The 242-nt window shown below is 58.7% G+C and overlaps 1 protein-coding gene across 1 annotated transcript in view; it reads left to right on the plus strand.

Moving 5' to 3' along the window:
- The window catches only part of LOC119588046 (keratin, type I cytoskeletal 10-like), a 797-nt gene extending 568 nt beyond the window's left edge, over window positions 1-229 (plus strand). The window contains exon 2 of the mRNA XM_037936745.1: window positions 1-229. This exon is cut by the window's left edge and continues 200 nt beyond it. Coding sequence (XP_037792673.1) covers window positions 1-229 — 229 coding nt within the window.
- The last annotated feature ends 13 nt before the right edge of the window (window positions 230-242 follow it).

A 242-nucleotide genomic window follows, 5' to 3' on the forward strand; every position in this document is an offset into this window, starting at 1 on the left:
CCATGGCGGCTTCGGCGGAGGCAGAGTTGACGCAGGTCACCTCGTTGGACACGGTGTATTCCCTTCAGGCGGCGCTGGAGGTTTTATTGGAGGTGGCAGCGCAGTAGGAGGCTCTTTCGGAGGCCCCAGTGTGGGTGGTTCCTTCGGAGGCCCCAGTGTGGGTGGTTCTTTCGGAGGCCCTGTTGTCGGAATATCTTCCGGACGCGTTAGTGGCAGATACGGCCGATAAACTTATCCTTATA

This window comes from Penaeus monodon, chromosome 23 (genome assembly GCF_015228065.2).
Source record: "Penaeus monodon isolate SGIC_2016 chromosome 23, NSTDA_Pmon_1, whole genome shotgun sequence".
Classification (NCBI taxonomy): domain Eukaryota; kingdom Metazoa; phylum Arthropoda; class Malacostraca; order Decapoda; family Penaeidae; genus Penaeus; species Penaeus monodon.